Source organism: Bolinopsis microptera, chromosome 1 (genome assembly GCF_026151205.1).
Source record: "Bolinopsis microptera isolate Bmic1 chromosome 1, MBARI_Bmic_1.0, whole genome shotgun sequence".
Taxonomy (NCBI): Eukaryota; Metazoa; Ctenophora; class Tentaculata; order Lobata; family Bolinopsidae; genus Bolinopsis; species Bolinopsis microptera.
Window position 1 is genome coordinate 11,072,535 of NC_087072.1, and position 19,801 is coordinate 11,092,335.

General features: G+C 39.6%; 2 protein-coding genes across 3 annotated transcripts in view; both read right to left on the reverse strand.

The window, feature by feature from the left end:
* Positions 1-1,020: 1,020 nt before the first annotated feature.
* LOC134826149 (DNA topoisomerase I, mitochondrial-like) overlaps positions 1,021-19,801 on the reverse strand; it is a 98,568-nt gene continuing 79,787 nt past the window's right edge. The window contains exons 2-16 of one of the 2 annotated variants that reach the window (XM_063838441.1): positions 13,344-13,553; positions 13,078-13,197; positions 12,414-12,495; positions 12,094-12,261; positions 11,575-11,696; positions 10,458-10,580; positions 8,811-8,951; positions 8,465-8,575; positions 7,823-7,948; positions 7,172-7,352; positions 4,829-5,023; positions 3,356-3,522; positions 2,992-3,140; positions 2,489-2,638; positions 1,021-2,373 (exon numbers count right to left, since the gene is read on the reverse strand). In XM_063838441.1, the coding sequence (XP_063694511.1) occupies positions 2,271-2,373; positions 2,489-2,638; positions 2,992-3,140; positions 3,356-3,522; positions 4,829-5,023; positions 7,172-7,352; positions 7,823-7,948; positions 8,465-8,575; positions 8,811-8,951; positions 10,458-10,580; positions 11,575-11,696; positions 12,094-12,261; positions 12,414-12,495; positions 13,078-13,197; positions 13,344-13,547 (2,142 nt within the window). In that variant the 5' untranslated portion in view covers positions 13,548-13,553 and the 3' untranslated portion in view covers positions 1,021-2,270. Of the gene's footprint in view, positions 2,374-2,488; positions 2,639-2,991; positions 3,141-3,355; positions 3,523-4,828; positions 5,024-7,171; positions 7,353-7,822; positions 7,949-8,464; positions 8,576-8,810; positions 8,952-10,457; positions 10,581-11,574; positions 11,697-12,093; positions 12,262-12,413; positions 12,496-13,077; positions 13,198-13,343; positions 13,582-19,801 lie in introns of those variants that run through there. The other variant, XM_063838442.1, reaches the window with a different exon arrangement.
* Positions 13,675-16,423, reverse strand: LOC134826150 (vacuolar protein sorting-associated protein 52 homolog). The gene has a single exon (XM_063838443.1). The coding sequence runs from the start codon at positions 16,305-16,307 to the stop codon at positions 14,175-14,177; it is 2,133 nt and encodes a 710-aa protein (XP_063694513.1). The 5' UTR covers positions 16,308-16,423; the 3' UTR covers positions 13,675-14,174.

The following is a 19,801-nucleotide window of genomic DNA, read 5'->3' on the forward strand; positions in this document are numbered from 1 at the left end:
CAGAAACCACCCCTCCCCCTGTCCGGATTTGTCCGAAATTCCAAAACCACCCCCTCCCTATTTGCCGCGGACGTCCTAAGTAGATGGCCCCTTATATAATCATAAAACAAAAGCGTATAAGCATGTATAATGTACACAGAACGGTCAAAATCTAATCGCGCCCCACTAGTGCGCGATTGATACACTATACTACTTATACGTTGCATATTCAATATTGATGACAGCGCGCGATCAAAGTTTAAGTGGTATGCAAGGTGTATCAATACACGACAGGTAAGGTCCACAGCCAACATAATATAACAGTGTGCAGAAAGGTAAGGGCCGAGAAACGCAAACAGCAAGAACCTACTCCACAGTCCACAGTCCACGGCCACCTTGGGTTCTGATACTCATAAGACGGCCAAAACAAGACTGGAGACGCAGCTCCCTCCCAGAGAGTCGTGTTTTCTAGAGCCGCCCTTGAGTCTGGGGTTAAGATTATGTTACTGTTAGGCGAAATTCTTTGATACACGTTGTAATGTTGTATACCCCTTTTCTGCGAAAAGTGGTTTACAACGTATCAAGTATTATGATCTCTATCGCCAGAAAATTCGGTCGAGGGAGCAGCCAAGTAATGTTTTTAGACTGTAGACGACGGACAAGCTGGAGTCAGTGTAACAAATTAACTTGAAAAATCGAAATTGTCAACGAAAGTCAAGAAGAAGAGTCACAGTCAACTCCAAGTGCAAGTACGCTGGACCATGTAACGAAATTAAAGAAACTCAATATCCCAGCTCATATTTGTGGAGTACAACTGCCAATTCCAAACAAATACAGCACGGACGTAGAACTTAGCAACCAGTCTTTGTACATAGCAACCATCTGGTTTGCAGGGTCTATTAACGAGATAAGTTGCATCTGTAATTTAGTGCATGATACATTATACATCATGCGTTAAGTATTCGTCTCCGTTATCATTTTTGTAATTTAGACCATATTTTGTCTAAACTTGGGTGAAGTGAACAAAGAAGAGTCTAGAAATAAAAGTAAGCAACAGTTACCAAGATAACACTTCACAGTTCGTAAGATCCAGGACACATCAAATAACCGAAATATATATCACTTCTAATTCTGTAAGTAAAAATGTTTTAAATCTTCCAATCCTTTTGAAGACTATCTGGTTTAAGAAGCCATTTATTATTTCAACCCTTTAAATGCCCGTTTTCTCCAAGAAAGAATAATTTTAAATGAAAAATACAGCAAATAACTGCAACTCATCATATCCACAGTTAACAGTAAATTATCGTGGGCAAATAATGTTTTCTTGAATTGCGGTCACAGGTCAGACTCAGGGTGGCCAAATATAATATATATTATATAATTATTGCCTCATCATGGCCCTGGCCCAGAATACGTTAATTCAACTAAGCCATTAAAGAATAAGACAGAATTGCTTCTACTCAATAAATAGACTATAAAAGTGTGATGCAGGAGAAACAGACATTTGATTAGAGGATTACAAACACAAGGTTAATTGTATATCAGTAACCAGGTCGCGGCAAAAATACTCCAGAAATATTTCATATTAATAAATGAAATATTCAGTTACATCAAAGTTCTATTGAGAGTTACGGTAATATTGTTTTTGCTGCACCATCAATCATCTATTATCTGCCCCTTATCAAGAGTCCTAAAATTTACAGATTTGGACAGGACTATTGGCTATCTTACACTTTCACAATAAATATTTATTTCTTAAACTGAATCAACAGATCACATGATACCTCGCGCAAGCGCTTAAAAGTTTTGTCTCAAAATTGTAACCTAATTGTAACGAACAATGCGTTAATAACATTAAATCCAAAAAATAGAAAATAATTTGACGTAAATAACAAAGCAGATTATGTTTATATGCGTGTCAAAATTAAGCTCCGGTTAATTAATACAAGTAGCAGAGGTCACTTTTATTGAATTCAAATACAATTACAATCCTCAGAAAATTATTATAATAATAATTGTAATAATCGCACCCCATTTTTCAAATACTGCCAACCACTTGGTATGATGTGAAAATGTAATAAATTTAAATATATATCATTAAAACGGAGACGGTATGCTGGTCACATGACATGTTCTGACGGAAGGAATGATGTGCATGACGAATGATTATTAAAGAAGCATGTGACTGACATGTTCCTCTGGTCAAATAACGAGTCCTATCTTATGATAGGTGTTGTGCTTGGGATAATTGTAGATCTAGGGGGAGATGTTTTCCGGAGGGTTGGAGAGTGTCACCATTCAAAGTCAGCAGTCGCCATTTCTATCGCCCACAAGAACTTCTCTCGCTGCGTTTTGTTGTATACTTTCTCAATCGGAACGGTGAACCTCTTTGTCCTGAGCAATGTTTTGATGAAACGCTAGATACAGATCGTTTGGGTTACAAATTTCGGGTTTTAAGATCGTTTTTAAAGTACTTTAATTAAATTGCAACAAACGATCGCGATCTTACCAAGCGACGGTAATTCTGGGGTCAAGATAGTTAAGTTTACTGGTTCCCAAGGCAATGGTCTTGTTCTCAGCCTTGTCAGTTTCTTTGACTTGAAGTTTGAGCAGGGCCTCCTGTAAACGTTCTAATTTCCTCTTCTCAATCTCGTACCGTCTGGAAAATATTTTATTAGAAACCTGGAATATCAACATTCTCCGGGAGAACTAAACTAACTAGTCCGTCTTGTGATCTACGAGATTAATCGCTAGGAGGGATTTGATTTTCGGATTAAGTAGAACCAAGTAAAACAACAATGCCTCGCGCAGACACCACTGTTAAGAGTACCTATATTTACATTGTTCAGTGTTTTGAATTTCGATTTTCCGTCAAATTTCCAGATCAAAAGATTGACCAAAAATCAAATAAGCAAATTTCATCGGCAAAATAACCCACTTCTTGGCTTTGTCATTGTTCCGATAAAATAACCTACTTCTTGGCTTTGTCATTGTTCCGATAAAATAACTTACTTCTTGGCTTTGTCATTGTTCCGATGATGTCTGTAATAGTTTTTCGCCTCTTTGTAAACCCCTTTCTGTTTAGCTACATCTTCTTTCTTGGCGTCTTTCTGATTCCCAAGGTTCTCCATCTGTTTGTCGAATGTCTTGGGGGCTGCGCGCTGTGATGGGAAGTATAGTTAGTGAGGGGCAAATCACGTATTGGATCGTTATTCGTTTGAAACGTAACATTAAGTAAGAGAGAAAATAAATTATATAACCTTTTCAAGAAATATATAGTCTATTCAGATATAGTGCCTGATGGAAAAGTCTGTAAATCCTGTTAACCCTCAGTCCCTGACCCTTGAGGATGCTAAGCGGTAGATCTAAAACTAACCTGATGGTTACAGAGAACAGCTACAGCTCTGTTTGCTCTGTTATAAGTAAGAACAAGGTTTGGGAGATCACTCTTACTATCTGTCTGCTCCTGCAACTGCTGCTGTAAAGTCCAGGAAGCGTTGTAAGTACGGAACACTTTAGCAGTCAAACCGTCCATTAGTGTACCTGGGGGTTGGGAGGGTCAGTAGGGAGGGAGAGGGGGTTGGGAGGGTCAGTAGGGGGGGGGGGGGGTTGGGAAGGTCAGTAGGGGTGGGGGGTTGGGAGGGTCAGTAGGGGGAGGGTTTGGAGGGTCAGTAGGGGGAGAGTAAGTAGAGAGGGAGGGGGGTTGAGAGGGTCAGTAGAGGGGGGGTTGGGAGGGTCAGTAGGGGGAGGGTAATTAGGGAGGGAGGGGGGGTTGGGAGGGTCAGACGTCAGTAGGGAGGGAGAGGGGGTTGGGAGGGTCAGTAGAGGGGGGGGGGTTGGGAGGGTCAGTAGGGAAAGGGTTGGGAGGGTCAGTAGGGAGAGGGTTGGGAGGGTCAGTAGGGGGGGGGGGGGGGTTGGGAGGGTCAGTAGGGGGGGGGGGGGGGTTGGGAGGGTCAGTAGGGGGAGGGTTTGGAGGGTCAGTAGGGGGAGGGTAAGTAGGGAGGGACGGGAGGGGGGGTTGAGAGGGTCAGTAGAGGGGGGGGGGGGGATGGGAGGGTCAGTAGGGAGGGGGGTTGGGAGGGTCAGTAGAGGGGGGGGGTTGGGAGGGTCAGTAGGGGGAGGGTTTGGAGGGTCAGTAGGGGGAGGGGGTTGGGAGGGTCAGTAGAGGGGGGGGGGTTGGGAGGGTCAGTAGAGGGGGGTTGGGAGGGTCAGTAGGGAGTGGGGGTTGGGAGGGTCAGTAGAGGGGGGGGGTTGGGAGGGTAAGTATGGAGGGAGGGGGGTTGAGAGAGTCAGTAGAGGGGGGGGGTTGGGAGGGTCAGTAGGGAGAGGGGGTTGGGAGGGTCAGTAGGGAGGGGGCCGGGGGGGTTGGGAGGGTCATTAGGGAGAGGGTTGGGAGGGTCAGTAGAGCCGGAGGGGGCCGGGGGTGGGGAGGGTAAGTAGGCGGGGGGAGGATTGGGAGGGTGAGTAGGGGGAGGGGGTTGGGAGGGTCAGTAGGGGGAGGGGGTTGGGAGGGTCGATAGAGGGGGGTCGGAAGGGTCAGTAGGGGGAGGGTTTGGAGGGTGAGTAGGGGGAGGGTAAGTAGGGAGGGGGGTTAAGAGGGTCAGTAGGGGGAGGGTTGTTAGGGTCAGTAGGGGCGGAGGGGGCCGGGGGTTGGGAGGATAAGTAGGCGGGGGGGGGGGGGGGCGGGGGAGGATTGGGAGGGTGAGTTTTGGAAATCTCAATGAGGGAGGAAGCAGGACGTTGAACCTGGAATTTTATCTAGTGGGAGGTTAGACTGCAAATAAATGAATTCAGGAAGGACAGGGTATTGGGTTAGTTTGGGCTGTGACGGTACAGACGATAATCTTACCAAGATATTCATTCATCTTGCTTGTGTTGAGTCTGTCAAAGAGATCATCCCCCGGCTCCTTATCCTTGACAAATATCTTGAGATTCTTGTAGACTCTCTTGTTAACAGCCACCCAGTTCTGATATCTGATCGAATCTTTTCCCAGGAAATCAAACTCCACAACAAACTCCTTGTCCTCCCACTTCTCGTGTAGCTCTGAAATTGGGCTATATTTAGACTCGTTATTTGTGAGGCTGTGAAATTATGTACTTAGTTGGCAGTAGTTAGAAGTATACATTTTCGTTGCAGTGTTTTTTGGTAAATATTAGGTGGCAGAGTAATACCAAATTTCCATAAGTTACGGAATAAAAATAATACAATGGACTGATCCTATCATTATATTATAGTGAATTGTTATCAAGTGAAACCAATTACATGTCAATATTAATTACAATAACACAGCTGATAGGTGTCTGAGTTTGTTTAACGTTCAGTAAATAACGGTAAAACGATTAAATAGATAAATATCATCATAATATTATTCACTTGAAATGTATCTTACTTCGATAACCAAAAATAAATTTTAAATTTCAATCACGTCCTCTTCGCTGCTATGTTAATGAATATGAACACAATACTTCATATGTTTTCTCAAAACCTTTTCATTTCGGAATATCTCGTTACACCCCTTACAAACAGGATTCTCGGGAGGCAAGGATTCCTTGAGCATGTGTTTGCGCATAATATGATTTTTGAGATTTCTTTTTGAATATAATAGAATGTTACATTCAGGACAGGACATTTTTCCTATTTGTTTGCCGCTATGGATCATTTGATGACGCATCAAATTGATTTTTGTCGCCAACCGTTTAGAACAAATATTACATTGAAAAGGTTTCATCTTATATTCAATCTTTTCAATCTTTTTAAAATTGTTGCCGAAAAGTTTCTGTTTGTGTGCAACGGATAGTTTGTGGAGGTCTAATTCGATTTCTGTGGTAAACGTCTCGGAGCAGTCCTTACACGTGAAAGTGGTTTCCTTTGAATCTAAAATCAAGTTAGAACAATTCGTCTGGGCTGTTTTCGTGCTTCCGGAACCAGAAGCACTCTCACTGTGTTTACATCTAATATGTTTACTTAGCATAAACGGATATCTAAACGTCTTCTTGCATCCAGCAAAAGGGCAACTGATTCGGCTTAATTTCTTTAGTTCATGAACGTGATCGGTTTTTCGGTGTTCATACAGTTCTCCGGGTGATCCTTTAAAACTACACAACGAACAGGAAAAAATCCTTTTCAAGCCTCTCGGATCTGAATGAATCCGTTTCATATGTTTGCTCAAATATCGAAAGAACCTTCCACAGTGAGGGCAAGAAGAATAAGGCTTGTGGGTCTTCTTATGATTATCAAGAGATCGAAGAGATCTAAACCTTTTTTTACAATCTGTTACTGAACATACGTATACATGAGAGTTCGCCATGATTTCTTCCTCTGACAACAATGATTTGTGAGAGTGTATTAAATGATACTTCATCCTATCCTTGGTAAAGTATTTAGCATCACAATGCGGACAGTTCACTTCTTTTTTGAGTCCAGATTGACAGCGTTGAGAAACATGAGTCTCCAAACTTCCAACATGGCTGAAAAATAAACTGCAATGGTTGCATTTATAGTCGGTTTTGATAAAGTGCCGAACCTTGTGTTTAGCCAAACATTTTGCGTTTAGGAATTTCGTGTTGCAAATCGAACAACAGTGTTTGAGTGTTTTCAAACTCCCTAGTTCATGACCGTGAATATTTTTCCTGTGTTTATAGAGATCTCCACGTGATCCTTTAAAACTACACAGCGAGCAGGGAAAAATCATACTATGAGAGTTTCTGCTTCGTTTTCTTCCATGGACTCTACTTTGGTGATCATTGAGGCCAAGTCTGGTGTGAGAAGCATAGCTACACAAGGTACAGCAGTATTGATTATTTTCATCTCGAAAAAAGCCAATCTCTCCATCAGGTTCCCCAGATATAACAACACCGTGTTTCTCTGGAGCAGCATTCTCAGTCACAATGGGCTCTTCGGGAATGATTTCATATTTAGCGACCCCAGCAGGTTCGGAAATAAGAAGAGTTGTAATGGTGCAGTCTCCTTCTGTTTTTAAAGCTCCCAACTCCTGCTTGAAAACCTCTAACACACTTGAGATTGTAGTTGACGGAAACATCTCATCATGATCTGTCATCTCCTGCTTTATAGCTGGCGTTTCTTCGGGGAGTTCTGACATACTACCTAGAATCTAGTGAAAAGTACTACATCAGTCAACATGTACCTCACACATTTTCCAAAACACAATCAGAATAAACTTGAATAACTTACTAATATGTTCAACTCTCAGAGAACAACATCCGACCGTATCAGCTTCATCGTCATCCTTCTCGTTTCCAGCCCTCAAAGCGAGCTTGTCGATAAAATACAGCGCCACTGCTCTCTGTCTGACCATCATCTCTTTGCTTTGGAAATCTGAACGATAGTTCTCCCGAATCTTTTCTACGCAGTTCTGAAATTACAGTAAATAAGCCACGTGCTAGTATGGGACGTCACAGCTTGCTTGATTCAATCTTCCGCTTAAATTTTCTCAGACATCTCATAAAGAATATGTAACACATTTAAGTTGTCAATGAATATCCCATATGAGGCATAATTGAAATTTGCATGTCTGGAGAAAGGGTGAAAGTTTATTCCGAAAGGAAGGGTTCAGGAAGTCAGTTTATCCAATTAAAATTGGCTTGTGACGATTGCAGATACAGGTTATGCTTTCATACGAGCGGCCAAGGATCGAGAAGCTTTGCTTCCAGCACTTCACTCGCAGTAATCGAACATTCTAGGACATAGAAATTTTACGGAGACGGACCGTTCTTTGTGCGAAAATTTTCTAAGTTACCAGTGAAATGCTTCCCATTTATGCTTTTTACGCGCTGCGCGCGATTTCGGAAGACCCTTTCGAGCAAAATGTCACAGTTTACTTACCTTCAGATTGCGCGCAGTCTCGTACTTGGCGTGATCTTTTTCTCCTTTCAACTTAGAGGTAGGGTTCAACATGACATACTTGAAATTACCCAACACATTCTCCTTCCAACACGCTAACCACGTGACCTGTAAAGATTACTTTTAAGAGTAATGCACACCACACACCAGAACCCAGTGCAGTGCAGTGTTAACAATATAGTCTACACAAGTTTTACATGGAACAGAACAGTCCATATTGACCCCTCAACCGATTATTGAATTTAGAATACAGATAAATTAACGTTATAGAGCGTAACACGTTATAGAGCGTAACACGTTATAGAGCGTAACACGTTATAGAGCGTAACACGTTATAGAGCGTAACACGTTATAGAGCGTAACACGTTATAGAGCGTAACACGTTATAGAGCGTAACACGTTATAGAGCGTAACACGTTATAGAGCGTAACACGTTATAGAGCGTAACACGTTGTAGAGCGTAACACGTTGTAGAGCGTAACACGTTGTAGAGCGTAACACGTTATAGAGCGTAACACATTATAGAGCGTAACACGTTATAGAGCGTAACACGTTATAGAGCGTAACACGTTATAGAGCGTAACACGTTATAGAGCGTAACACGTTATAGAGCGTAACACACACCTTGTTGTCGTGTTGAACTGCTTTCCACTTGTGTCCTTCAGGGCACTTCGGGGCAGTTTCACCTTTACCGATGTTTATAATGATAGACTCTGGAGGAGTCCGTAATTTGATCTGACAAGAGGAGAGCATTACGTTGGTAATAAAAACACATTACGTCATTTAATTTAATGAGAGGTATCATATGATCGTATAAAGTGTTGCAGATTATTCCAGGGCGTTAAGTTGCAACATAGACTTGTCTATAAAAAAACAGGCCGGAAATTAGTTGTATTCTGCTATTAAATAATTAGTAGCGGTCCCATTTTAAATCTGGGGAGGAACATTAAATATCTAAGTTTCTTCTTACCTTGCCCTGTTTGGGATGGTCTCCTCGACCTCGGAACAAGCCTGGAGGTTCTATCCGGAAATTACCAACTTTCTGAATGTGACCGTCCACTTTACACAAACCATACACGTCAGCTATTGCTTTGTTCTTGACTTTTAGTTCCTGGAGAGTGAGTGGGTACTGTTATGAAATTGTTGGAAAATTAGTAATTTGGTGAAATATTATTAGTATATAAATTGACATATATGTTTTTTATCCTGATCTTTACAATTTATAGCTTATTGCTGAGTTACTGAGGCAGATAAACGTAATGAAATAAAGTTTATTAATAATACACAAATTTGGAGTCAGGTATATGTCATACATGTGATATTATAAGCAGTTAAATGAATTACAAACCCTCCAACAACATCTAACAAAACTGTTTCACTTGTAGTGGAGCAGAATATTTTAGGATATTATTTATTATTAACCGCCAGCATTATTGACTCGAATTCACCAAAAGTTAGGTATCTTTTTTAATATCTTATCTACTTTTCCATTGGTTAGAAAGTATGATGTATTTATAGATCAAATTATTTTATTGGTATGTAGATCATATCTGAGTTAACATACGGATTTATGGAAACTAATACATTTTAGTGTTCACCACACTTTATACTGGTCTGTGTGTATATTGTAGAATACCGTAGTTTATAGCTCAAAAGACATTAACAATAATATGCGGTGTACGACGTCAAAGAACAGGATATAGAGGGCAATAGAAGGCAACCAGTAGTTACGCACAGGCCCTAAGGGATACACGTACGTTAATTAGTACGTGTTTTATTGGTTATAGAACGGCCAGGACAGGATCTTATCACGTGTTAACTGCACGCTGCCGAAAGTCTCTTCCCTAGCGTGTTGTGGTAAAACTAATATTAACAGTGGCTCTATCCATGCTATCTATACCTTCAGTAAAAGTAGATGATAATAAGGTGAAGAGTTAAATACACACTGAAATAGGTTTGTTAATAACTCATATTCCATTGGTAGTGGGAGAAATGAAGCATGAACATTGAACATTGCACCCTTTATACTGATTTGATTAAATTTTCTTGTGCTACTCTCCCGTGTGACGACAAGATCTCTCTTTGAGCTCTTGAAGTCAGTATCCCCATAACCACATAGCCAGTCAATAGCCACAACCAGTCAGCATTAACTGCCTCCTAATGTCAAGAAAATTAAACGGTGTCTGGACTGTAGCCGTATTTGATATCAATAATCACTGCAGAAGAATTGAGGACTGCAATGTTGACGAACTAATTTCAGAAAAGGGACAACCCACCCAACTTCTCTCAAGTTCACACACAGCATCCAAACGCTTGATAGGGTGCTTGATCGGATATTTAACTCGCCCAAATTTAAACTTTGGATTTAAAAAAGGTCATAAAGGGCTCATAAACCATTAAAAAGGTCAAGTATACTTTTCTTGCCAGTGCACCAAATTCCATGTTCACTTATTACTAAATATCATAGTATTGAACAATAATCAGTGTACATTCAATACCACCGCCATTAGGAAACATCATGTAATATATGTAACAATACTAATTATAACAATACTAATTATAACAATACTAATTACTTCAATCAAGATAAAAACAGTAGTTAAGATAAAAACCTCACCTCTTTTTCCTCCTTGGTCCTATTTTTCCTCTTAGCTGCTTCTTCTAAGTAATACTGGTGCATGGCGGAAAAGTCACACAGCTCCAACTTCTTCAAAACCTCCCGTTCCTCTTGTGTCATCAACTGAAACACACTCTAAGTTATAATGTGCTCAACTGAAACACACTCTAAGTTATAATGTGCTCAACTGAAACACAACTTAGTTGCGTCATTCTGCATTATATTAAAACACGAAGATATGTGTAAGACCCCACCGTAACTAAATGTTACTCAAGTACGTACAGAGTAAGTATTCGAGTACTCGTTTTAACGGTTCACAATCAGGACTCGCAAATCAGGAGCCAGGAGCTCTCTGTTTGTGATATGGTGAAGAGTATATTTGTTTGTTTGTATGTTTGTTTGTTTGTCGGTTATTATGTGTTCAAAGTAAGCTCTGGAACACAAAGTAACAGAGTATAAACGATATTAGGTTAGAGACGCTGCTCAGTGTACTGCACAGTAATGTGGAATTGATGGTGTGTTGTTATACACGGACAGTGGTCGCTATTTAGCGACTATGTAGCCACTACATAGCACATACTACATAGTAACTATATATAGCTAGTATAAACTATATAGTGACTCTTTAGTGGTCACTACGGAGCTCTTGTCTAGTTACAGTGACCGTACTTCTTACAACCATGGAACTATACACCAAAGCAAGAAGCTGTGCCGAGATACCAGATTACTGCGACTAACCGAAGTTAGAAGTACATCTGCATTTTACACAACACTGTAAACAGCAAATTACACATAACACAGAAATAAGGATCAGGAAGCAGGAAATTGTTATATACCCCAGACCATGTGAGTCACACAATGTACTTACTGTACATTCACATCATGTACTATACACTAATGTACCAAACATAAGTCCACGTAGTATATACGCAGTATATCACTATATAAATAATATATATTTTATATAAGCCGATATGTTTCAGTGGCGGTGCACAGATTTGACAGAATAATGGGTATTATAGAGCTAATGAAGTTATACTGCGGAGACAGTATTTCAAATTAGTACCATCTAGAAAGTCTGCACGAATCAGTGAGATGATGCGTTTTAAGAACCAACCTTTCTGAGGTCATCGAAGAAATTTTTCCTGAAGACCACTTTTGTTGTGTAGTCGTGATCCAACATTTTTGCGAAAAATGACATGTTTTCTTCCGTTCGTTCTGATAACTGGAATACCTTTCCTGCAATAGTGATTTGCAAAATAATGACAGTATTAAATTAAATGTAATGTCCATAATTTCCATTCATAATCTGCAGATCGTATTCGTGCGGCAAGGTTGGTTTAAAAGAGTTCATACACTCTCTAAATGTGGGATATATTATGCAGGTTGAATGAAAATAATCCTTCATATGGTTGTCATGCCAAATCCTAGTGGCAAGGCCACTATAATTTCGGATTATCAGAAGAGTAATATATACCGAGGTGAGTGGTTGCCAACGAATTGCTATGTTATCCATAATCGCAATTAAATTCTAATTAATAACGAATAAATTTCAACTGAAATAATCTCGGCAAATTAAGATTCAAGCTCTAGTAAACCGCCAAAGAATAAACAGTTCACCAAGGTTCCAACATACCGTCGTATTTGAACTTGATGTGGCCGGGTAACCTCTCGTAAGGCTCAGGAAATGCGGGTCCGCTGTGGGAAAGAGATCTCCACTTCTGTCCCTCTGGTAGTTTATCTTCCAGCCACCACTTCCAAATTGGGATATCTGGCTCTTTCTCTTTCTTCGGCTTCTTTCCGGCTAAGGGAGAAGTGAGGATAGGAAAAGGGATCCAGTACTTAGACAAATTTAAATCATAAATTTAAATCATAAAGTACACTGACATGATTTCGAATAATAGTGATAAATTATTGTACTGTGAACACTAATAATAGCAATCAGGAATTTCTTACGTTTTGCCTCGCCTTTTGGTGGAACTATCGTTCTCTTGACGACTTTCTTATTGTTAGTTTCCGGTTCCTTCTTTATTTTCTTCTGAAATGTATACAGGGTGAATATCTCCTAATCGCTTTAAGTTTTTCCTATTTTTTATAACGGCCAGGTAGCGCAGTTGGTTAGAACGCCTGTCTTACAATCGTTAGGTTGCGAGTTCGAAACCCACTGACTGCCTGGTCGTGGGGTGAGCGTCGTCGACGTTCAGCTAAGGATCATGAGTGGTCTATGCAGCCCCCCGGTCTACTCAGCCGAATACTCGAGAAATCGGGTGTGAGGGTTAAATGAGGAGCTGCACATTGCAGCAAAGTCTCGGACGAAGAAAGTATGGTACACACTACCTTAACCGTCACTGGCCAAAAAGATCCTTCGGCTTCCTGTAATTGGCTGGTTGCACTTGTGTAACATTGTGGCTGTTGGAATACACCGAAGTAAAATAAGTGTCTAGATAAAAAAAAAACTCTAAACCAACGTTTGTCTGTCTGGCCCAGACAGCTTCAAAAGGACACAGTCAAGAGTAGATAATATACAGGATACAATGGTTACGGTACATATATCACTGATTAACATCACCAATGCATGGTCAAAACTTGTAAAACAAACACTCGTGAAATGGCATGGTACCTTCTTCGGAACATTCTCCTCGTCGCTGGAGTCGTATTTGGTCTGCTTCTTGATCTTTTGAGATCCACCCTTTCTCTTACGAGATGCTAACGGAATTTCGTCATCACTATCACTCTCCGCCTGAACCAGAATGTGGGTTACTAACTAAACAGTTAACTAGTTTTTTTCTTCAGTAATTGCTACATCAAAGCTTCGATTAACTGTGCCCCGAAAATAGGTTGAATAGAAGGGGAAAGGCTGAAACAAATTTACCAACTAATTATCACCTTTCTTTTGGAAAGAGGCACATCATCGTCACTGTTTTTATAGTCGGAATCCTCCCCACTGTTTCCATTTACAGCAGCTTCAGACTCACTACCCTCTGACTGTGGTTCCCCCTTTGGAACCAGCTTCTTGCGCTTCCGCGACGCCAGAGGCACTTCATCATCGCTTGAGGTTGGCTCTTCTTTTACTCCGTTTTTAGCGCCCATTCTTACCTTAAGTGATAAAGCGTGAAGTTGTTGATAAGGAGAAAAATTTATAAATTGGAAGTGTTGAAATATTACAATCCTCAATTTTGTTGTTTTGAGAAAGTGGAGGAAACAGCAGAAAATGAGATTAAAATGAAACTAGTGTTATTTACACTCATTCCAAAACATTTGGGTAATATTATATACGAAAACTTTCAACATGTTTGAATTCAATTACATTTATATCATCAGCAAAAATCACAATTATTCAGAACATAATTATGCAAATATATCAACTATACAGTTCCTATGGCTAAAAACATTCACAGATGATTCGGATCTCAGATTGTTTTGCAACATATCTGCCAAAACAACAATTATCATCATCTCGAGTTATTGGCTGAAAATAAGGCCTAGATACTCTAAGTATCTAAATTAGAAACGCATTTAAAACCATTCCATTCAGATCACTTCAATATTAAGTAATATCATGAATATTGAATATGTTCGATTAAAACCACATTCAGAAAACAAATAGATTCTATGCACTATCCATGCAATCCATTAAAACATTGAAAGTTCATGAAATAAGATTCTTATGATTTGCTCTTCTATACCCTAAAACAATTAAGTATTTATACCGTTAATTTAAAACTGGTTCTTATACTTCTTAACTTCGACCATGACATGATGAACATTTATCATATCCATCCTACAAGGTAATGTTTTGAAGGGAGGCTGAGATAATATCTTGTGGAATCTGCTGTAATACTGGATCATTTTAGTGAGGGCGGACTGCAAGATAACAGTGCCGTTGTTAAAGTTCGTGAAACGCCTCATCACGTCACTATTGATAGTGTCTATTGATTTCTTATGGTCCTGATTGAATCCTCTGACTATTTGATTAATATAACCCTCGTTAACTTTAATCCCAGCACCGTTGGGTCCAGCGGTTTCTAGTTTTTTCTCGTTGTCCTTCACGAAACTGATCATGCCCCCGAAATGTGGGAGTAAAACCTCATCTACGTACTCATTGATACGCTTGTTTAGAAGCTCCTGGATGCTCAGTACTTCTTTACTTGTATCAGTGGTCCGGCACTGCATCACGGATAACATGAGGTCGTAGTTGTTGATGAGAAAGACCAGTTGGTCCTGTCTACCGTGAAACTCTGCTGCCATCCTGAGGATCACATTTTCTACCTCCACTTGGAGAAGGGACATGGAACGAACTGTTTGATCGTTTGGGAACTTGTCATTGAGGGTGTGAATAGCGCTGTAAAACTCTCCAAACCTCCTGGTGATAAAGTGAGGTCTGGTGTCTAGTTCACTGAGTTTACCAGGGTCTGTTTCTCGGATACTGTGAATGTTTTGAGACAACACGAAGGTAAACCTTGGCCAGAGGATCTGAAGGAGCTGGTTGTGGAAACCAACCAGAGCACCAAAACCACGTTTCTTCATAAGTTCGTGGTAGTGCATGGTAATGTGAGCACAAAACATTATGCCAATACAATCGTAACATTTCTCCATGTACGATTCTACTGATTTAATGAGAAGGGACAACGTCCTCTCCATAACGTTAGTGAACAAAATCTGAGCTTTCTCACCTCGGACCTTGAAGAAGTGGACCAAGAACCCGTACTCTGCACATACATTATCTATCAGCGAGAACTGGACGCTCCTGAAGATTGCTTCGTACGGGAATTTCTTGTCGGCAGAGTGTACGGGGATGATTACAGGCCACTCAAGCTGATTATTGATGAGATCGTCCCGGTTACCCAGAGTAAAGACAGTGCTCCGCGACCTGATGGACTTGCTGGTGGAAAACATGGAAAGTTGGATACTTCTTTTAGATTCGTCCTCGGCTCCCATGACATCAACTTTGGTTGGAACCTCCTCATACTCTAGCTTTATAAGCCGAGACTGGTAAGTTTTGAAGTAGGAGAAATACACTTTGCTGACCGTGTCCACGTACTCTATTTTTATTTCAGCAGCAGTTGTGGGAGAGTGGATTACAAGGAATTCGTAGTAATATTTGAATTTTAGCAGAGTTTCTTGCAACACTTGATAGTTTGACATCGGCTTCTTATATTCCTGAACCTTTTCCAAGATATAAAATCTAATCTTGATGACAGCCTTCGTTTTTAGTTTGTCTAAAACGTCAGACACATCATTTGAAGCCAGAGTATGTTGTTCAGCCTCAGCAAACTGAAGTTTCTTGTCCAGTTCATGAAGTGCATCCATGAAGGGTTGTTCGACCACTGAAGTGTTCACTAGGGTTTCAACTAGTTTTGGACTCACAACGATACTGTCTAGAAATGTGGATAGCTTAGTTTTAAGTTCCTTTCGGTTTCCCAGTTTCACAGACATTTCCAAGCTTTTTTCCTGTAGAGTCTGGATCTCCGTTGATATACTGCCCAGATCCTGCTGAAACGTTCCCAACATCTGTTCCATCGTTTCGAGAATAGAGTCGCACTGTTTCATTTCCTGGTGAAGCTGAGCTATTTTCTTACTTTCACCGATGTAATCAGTGATGGAGGCTGCCTCTACAGCAGCTAACTCTTTCTCTATTTCCTGAGAATAGTGCCTGAGATCCACGCCCGTTTTCAGAGCTTCCTGCACCAGCTCATCCTCTAGATTCTCTCTGATATGACCGTTAACTATGTCAAGAATAATGCCATCTCTGTTGGTCAGTTCGTCGATCATTTCATCCCGACTGGTGAGATCCAAGTTACCAAGGTCCAGTGCAACGTCTATATCACCCGGACTCAACATATCAACCATCACTGTGAGTGCTTACAGCTAAACCATCACGATTGGACCACGACCAAAGTTACATAAAAGAATTGAAACTTCGGGACGGATACGGGAGTTAACAATCCTCCGAGATCCCTGTGCTAGATGCTATGCTGGGATAAGTAATATGAAGTATTGTTACACACAATCCCGAGATCAGAAGTAATGATTAACATTTAACAGACAACAGTGCGATGAAGATACACCATGGCATGGTGTATATCATCTTAGTACAAAAGCTAAACTGATGGGCAGTTGTACGACTGATAATACTGAATAATGCTATTATTGACGCTATCATTGATACTTCAACCTGCAAACTGTAGTATTGCTCGAAGTTCTTCAAAAAACACCATATTTAAACGAATTTCCTGCCCCTGAGCGGGCCTGTGCTCTGCTGATTGCATCACATGGATTCGATTATGATAATAATGTACACTTTTTACTCTTATATTTGTACATTACCGTTTTGAATAAGCACAACCTTTTTAAATGCGTCAAACAGCAAGAACAATTCAACTTTAACATAGAAATAATTGTCCAATCAAGATTAATCACAGTGGGAATACATTGCAAATAACGGATGAGCAATAGTGATACCCTTCAGTAGAGACCGGCACATTACACTATTGTTAGGGTGCCGCGATGAGGAAAGAAATGCGGACACTAAGTCACTGACCAACATATTAATTTACAAAATTCATTTTGCTGAAAATATAAGCTACAAGATTACACCATTTAACATTCAGAACAAATATAAAGGCTGTTGGATTACTACAGGGATGAGTAACAGGGAAAACTAGAACGTACCGAAGCAAACACAAGGGTGTGATGACTTATTTTAAAACATACTGAACACATTCAACACGCAAGGATACGCGGAGTGAAATCATAGCAATACATCTGTCTTAGAACATCATGAACAAGATAACGCTCGATTCGAAAGCGAGTGCGCGCTGCGCTGATTATATATAGATATATATTATGTATTAGCTCCATACCTATTATATGCGCTTTTTGATCTCAAATATTACTTTGGTTAACATTCAAATCAAAAGTTGCAATCAAATACAACAATTAGTTAATTAGAAAAAGTTATGTATAAAATGCTTAACGCAGTTTGTGTCAGTTGATTTAATAAGTTGTACATATTTTCAAAGTAAAATCAAGGCGGTGTTTTTTACAACATGTAAACATTCTAAATGTTTAGACAAATACATTTTATCATTTTAAGCCTAATGTTGGTCTAAAATTATTTATTTTGATGTATAATCAGAACATTAAAGGATTATATTGTCGAATTCGTAAATTACTCGCCGCGCATTTACTATATAGCGCCGCGCACTTTCGATCAAACATTTCGTGCCCTCTAATAACTTTGCGAATCAGGGTCTACCACGTCAGCCGTTTTGCTAGCAATAGGTCTAATTATGGATAAATGCGTATACAGTCTGTGGTGTATACTTTCTATTTGCAATCCTCGTCCTTTTCGTCGCTAGTCATTTGTTAATCTTCCGTGTTCTTACCAGTGTTATCGTTTACCTCACAAAGTTGTTTCTCTTCCGTAGAGTTTGATGATCAGTGTCCATATCTGAATTTGCAAAGCATGTCAGTGACATGCTTTGCAAATCGTTTCAAAATGTCACTAAGCTAGGTTTTGTATTCGTCATTACGCTTGCAACTGGGATCGCTCATCGCTTAATGGCGATCGTTGTGCGATCTGGAAAATATTGGGTTTTACAAAGAGTATTTGAAGTGAACCTGATCCCGGGCAGAACTTGATATTTGTTTTGGGACATTGATGGAAATATAGAGCACTGTACCAGTTGCATCACATGATTTGATTGAATGTATCATTTTATACTTTTGCTACTTTAAAAAATGAACCTGATTTGGTTCATTTGGCAGAATGCTTATTTTTACATGACCTCTTAATTCAGTAAACCATATTGCTCGGTAAATCCTATAGCTTCGTATTACAACGTGTTTTTATTTCTGTCGAGGTTTCTGCCGTGTTATTTCGTTCACTTTTTATTATAAAGCAATGAAAGGCATTAGTTTGGTCAAATCAAACGGAACATATGCTATCAGACTTTCAACTGACTAAGGCAGGGTTAAGACAATCTCGACGCTAGCAACGATCCCCTTTTACATAGTTCCACTAAAATGATAATTTAAGATTAAATATGTATAGTAATAGTTAATAAAGTAAAAAATATAATAAAACGGTAGGGATAAAGTATATTGAAACGTATTCGACACGTCATGAAACGAACTGACCCAATAATTAAACTAATAGATCTCCCGCGTAATCTCCCGCGCAATTCTAAGACTCCGATTTGCGCCGTTGCAAAGTTGTTGTTTGTTTGTTGTTTGTTTGTTTATAGAACCCGTCCCCAATCTCGTATCGGAAAATGACTAAACTCAGGTCTGAGTGTGAATACGGGTGGTACCTGCAAGAGTGTTCATTAACTTTCATCGTTGCAAAGTTATTATAAAACTAAATTCAACACGTGCAACAAATATATCGCAACAATAGAAATAGATGCCAATGTCAAGCTATGGCATTAATATATTTCCACACCCAATACCAAACTTATTCTTTAGCCCATGCCTCTTTACCACAGATAAGTATATTTTACTCAGACGATCCCGTCTAAAACCCAACTCAATTAAATCATCAGTAAATTTCAAAACCCTATCAGAAAAAGCAACAACGTTATTACAGATCCTAGAATATCTCACAACCTGTGAACAGTACGTGCCATATAATACACTACTAGCTTGATTACTCATCAAAGGTTGAAACTTAACCACTTTAAAACCAAATTTATCCCTTTTATCATAAACTCTACAAGAAAACTTCCCCTCTCTATTTATCGAAATATCAAGATCTAATACATTGGCGGCACTATCTACTTCATTTTCCTTATTAAGAGTAAGTGAGTCTGGATATATTAACTTAAAATATTCCTCTAAGTAACCATCAGAGTTAAGGGTAGTAATATCATCTATAAGTCTAAAAGTATTATTTAACTTCTTTACAATATAGTATCTATTTTTATACGTACTATCTAGGAAACTGTTCTCAAAATACCAAAGTGTTAAGTTAGCAATATATGGACCAGGGTTGATTCCAATAGGTACACCGATATGTTGCCGATATAAGATCTCTCCTACTTTAAAGTAACAATTATCCAGTAGAAACTCAACACATTTAATCAGCTTAACTTCATCAAAAGCCACAGTCCCATCTCTAAAGCTATTAACCCAAGCAGACCCTTTATCGTAAACAGCTATAAACTTCTTCCTACTATTCCTAAAGGCTAATTTAACAGTAAACTTGAGAGCATCCTTGATATCTTTATGGGCTAAATTCGTGTATAAAGTAGAAAAATCAAAAGTTTGGATGTTTCTCGCTAAGCTATTATCATTAATTTTATCTAAAGCTTCTAAAATCGGCTTATTATTCAAAATGACCC

Coding starts and splice junctions, on each gene's coding strand:
- LOC134826150 (XM_063838443.1), bottom strand. CDS start 16,307: ATGGTTGATATGTTGAGTCCGGGTGATATAGACGTTGCACTGGACCTT.